General features: G+C 48.4%; 1 protein-coding gene across 1 annotated transcript in view; it reads left to right on the forward strand.

Moving 5' to 3' along the window:
• The window catches only part of PRPF8 (pre-mRNA processing factor 8), a 52685-nt gene extending 50477 nt beyond the window's left edge, over window positions 1-2208 (forward strand). Inside the window, exons 40-43 of the mRNA XM_003799095.1 lie at window positions 1014-1154; window positions 1255-1394; window positions 1499-1701; window positions 1879-2208. Of these exons, the coding sequence (XP_003799143.1) occupies window positions 1014-1154; window positions 1255-1394; window positions 1499-1701; window positions 1879-2033 (639 nt within the window). The 3' untranslated portion in view covers window positions 2034-2208. The remainder of the gene's footprint in view (window positions 1-1013; window positions 1155-1254; window positions 1395-1498; window positions 1702-1878) is intronic.
• Window positions 2209-2441: the final 233 nt, after the last annotated feature.

Below are 2441 nucleotides of genomic sequence, written 5' to 3' on the forward strand. Positions count from 1 at the left end.
AAAGTTTGGCTGGGGCCGGGTTTGAACCCTCCACCTGTGGTATATGGGGCTGGTGCCCTACTCACTGAGCCAGTGTACTTTCATTGTTAAAAAGGGGTCATGCTGCCCAGGAGATCAGGGCTACAGTAAGCTATGATTGGGCCACTGTACTGCAGTCTGAATGACAGCAAGACCCCATCTCTTTTTTTTTTTTCTTGAGATAGAGACTCAGTCTGACACCCTGGGTAGAGTGCCATGTCATCATAGCTCACAACAACCTCCAAATCTTGGGCTCAAGTGATCCTCTTGCCTCAGTTTTTCTATTCTGTAGTAGAGACAGGGTCTCTCTTAGTCAGGCAGGAAGACCCCACCTCTAAAAAAAGAAATAAACTATCATAGGCCAGGTGGGATGGCTTACACCTGTAAGCCTCCACACTGGGAGGCTGAGGGAGGTGGATTGCTTGAGCTTAGGAGTTTGAGACCAGCCTGAGCAAGAATGAGACCCCATCTCTAAAAATAGCCAGGTGTTGTGGCAGGTGCCTGTAGTCCCAGTTCCGTGGGAGGCTGAGCCAGGAGGATTGCTTGAGCCCAAGAGTTTGAGGTGGTTGTGAGCTATGATTCCATGGCACTCTACCATCCCTCTGTCTCTAAATAAATAAATAATACAGTGCTGGTTTTATTGATATGTTTAACTGTTGACTAGTGAAAATTCAGTGAGCTATATGCTTATGCTTGTGTACCCATTTTGTCATTGGGTATTATATTTAATAATCAAATAGGGAGTTTGTGAGCAGTGCAGATTCCTGGACCCCACCCAGGAGATTATGATGTGGTTAAGTCTGGGACAAGGGCCATCTTCGGCATTTTAAACAAGCACCTCAGGTGATTTCTGATGCAGGGGTGATTTCTGATGCAGGGGTTCTGATTACATTTTGAGAAACTCTGTCCTTATTCTTGGGGGAAGGAAGGAAATACAGGGCTAACAGCCCATATGTACTAAGAATAGTTTTGGTTCCTGACCCCTTTGTTTCTAGATTGCAGGATACCTATATGGGGTGAGCCCACCAGATAACCCCCAGGTGAAGGAGATCCGCTGCATTGTGATGGTACCACAGTGGGGCACTCATCAGACTGTGCACTTGCCTGGCCAGCTGCCCCAACATGAGTACCTCAAGGTAAGTGGTGGTGACAGAGCTTAGGAGTGTGGGAGAACAGGACTTCCCTGCTGTCTGCAGATGGCATTCTGAACAGTTCTCTACTACTCTTTGTCTATAGGAGATGGAGCCCTTAGGTTGGATCCACACTCAGCCCAATGAGTCCCCCCAGTTATCACCCCAGGATGTCACCACTCATGCCAAAATCATGGCTGACAACCCATCTTGGGATGGCGAGAAGACCATTATCATCACCTGCAGGTGGGCTTGCACTCACTTGGGAGGAAGTATGATGTGGGAGGAATTGCAAGCCAAGACCCAGATTGGTGGCCTGAGCTCTTACTCTGTCCTTATCCCTCCCCCAGCTTCACACCAGGCTCCTGCACACTGACAGCCTACAAGCTGACCCCTAGTGGCTATGAATGGGGCCGACAGAACACAGACAAGGGCAACAACCCTAAGGGTTACCTACCATCACACTATGAAAGGGTCCAGATGTTGCTGTCAGACCGCTTCCTTGGCTTCTTTATGGTCCCTGCCCAGTCCTCATGGAACTACAACTTTATGGGTAGGTGGGCTGTATGTGTTTGTAAGTGGAGGAACACAGAAAAGTGGGGGTGGTGTTGGGGATAATGTTAGGCTGTCACCCTTAGCTCTTGGGGCCTAACTCTGGCTTGGAGATAGCCCAGGCTGCATGAGGCAGGTGGACCCTTGTTAACATTTGGTTATTATCTCCTCCCCTAAGGTGTCCGGCATGATCCTAACATGAAGTATGAGCTACAGCTGGCAAACCCTAAAGAGTTCTACCATGAGGTGCACAGACCCTCCCACTTCCTCAACTTTGCCCTCCTGCAGGAGGGTGAGGTCTACTCTGCGGACCGTGAAGACTTATATGCCTAGTTGTACCCTCACCATCTCCTGCTTCAGACTCCCCAAAGGCTAGACTGGAGCCTCTTATCTCCCACAGACAAGCTGATGACTTTTAGGAGCTTGGCCCTTTTTCCTCTGTTTTACTGTGCTGTTGACTTTGTGACCTGTAATTGTGAACAAAATATAATAATTTTTGTATAAACAGTTTGGGGGCTGTTTTTCCGGGAGCTTCGAATATGGGTGTAGGTCTGGCAGGAGGCCAAATTGACTGGGGCAGTTCATAGCCTTGATAGAGGAGTACAGGCCCCCATTCAGGACTTTGGGAACTGAGGTGGGGTTGGCCTTTCACACTTCTACCTCAGCCATATTTGCTGGTGTCCCTTCAAAATACAGTACTTGGCAAATTGTTACCCCCTTTCTTTCTTTTTTTTTTTTTTT

The sequence above is a fragment of the Otolemur garnettii genome, unplaced genomic scaffold, assembly GCF_000181295.1.
Source record: "Otolemur garnettii isolate 467f Iridium unplaced genomic scaffold, OtoGar3 scaffold00145, whole genome shotgun sequence".
Taxonomy (NCBI): domain Eukaryota; kingdom Metazoa; phylum Chordata; class Mammalia; order Primates; family Galagidae; genus Otolemur; species Otolemur garnettii.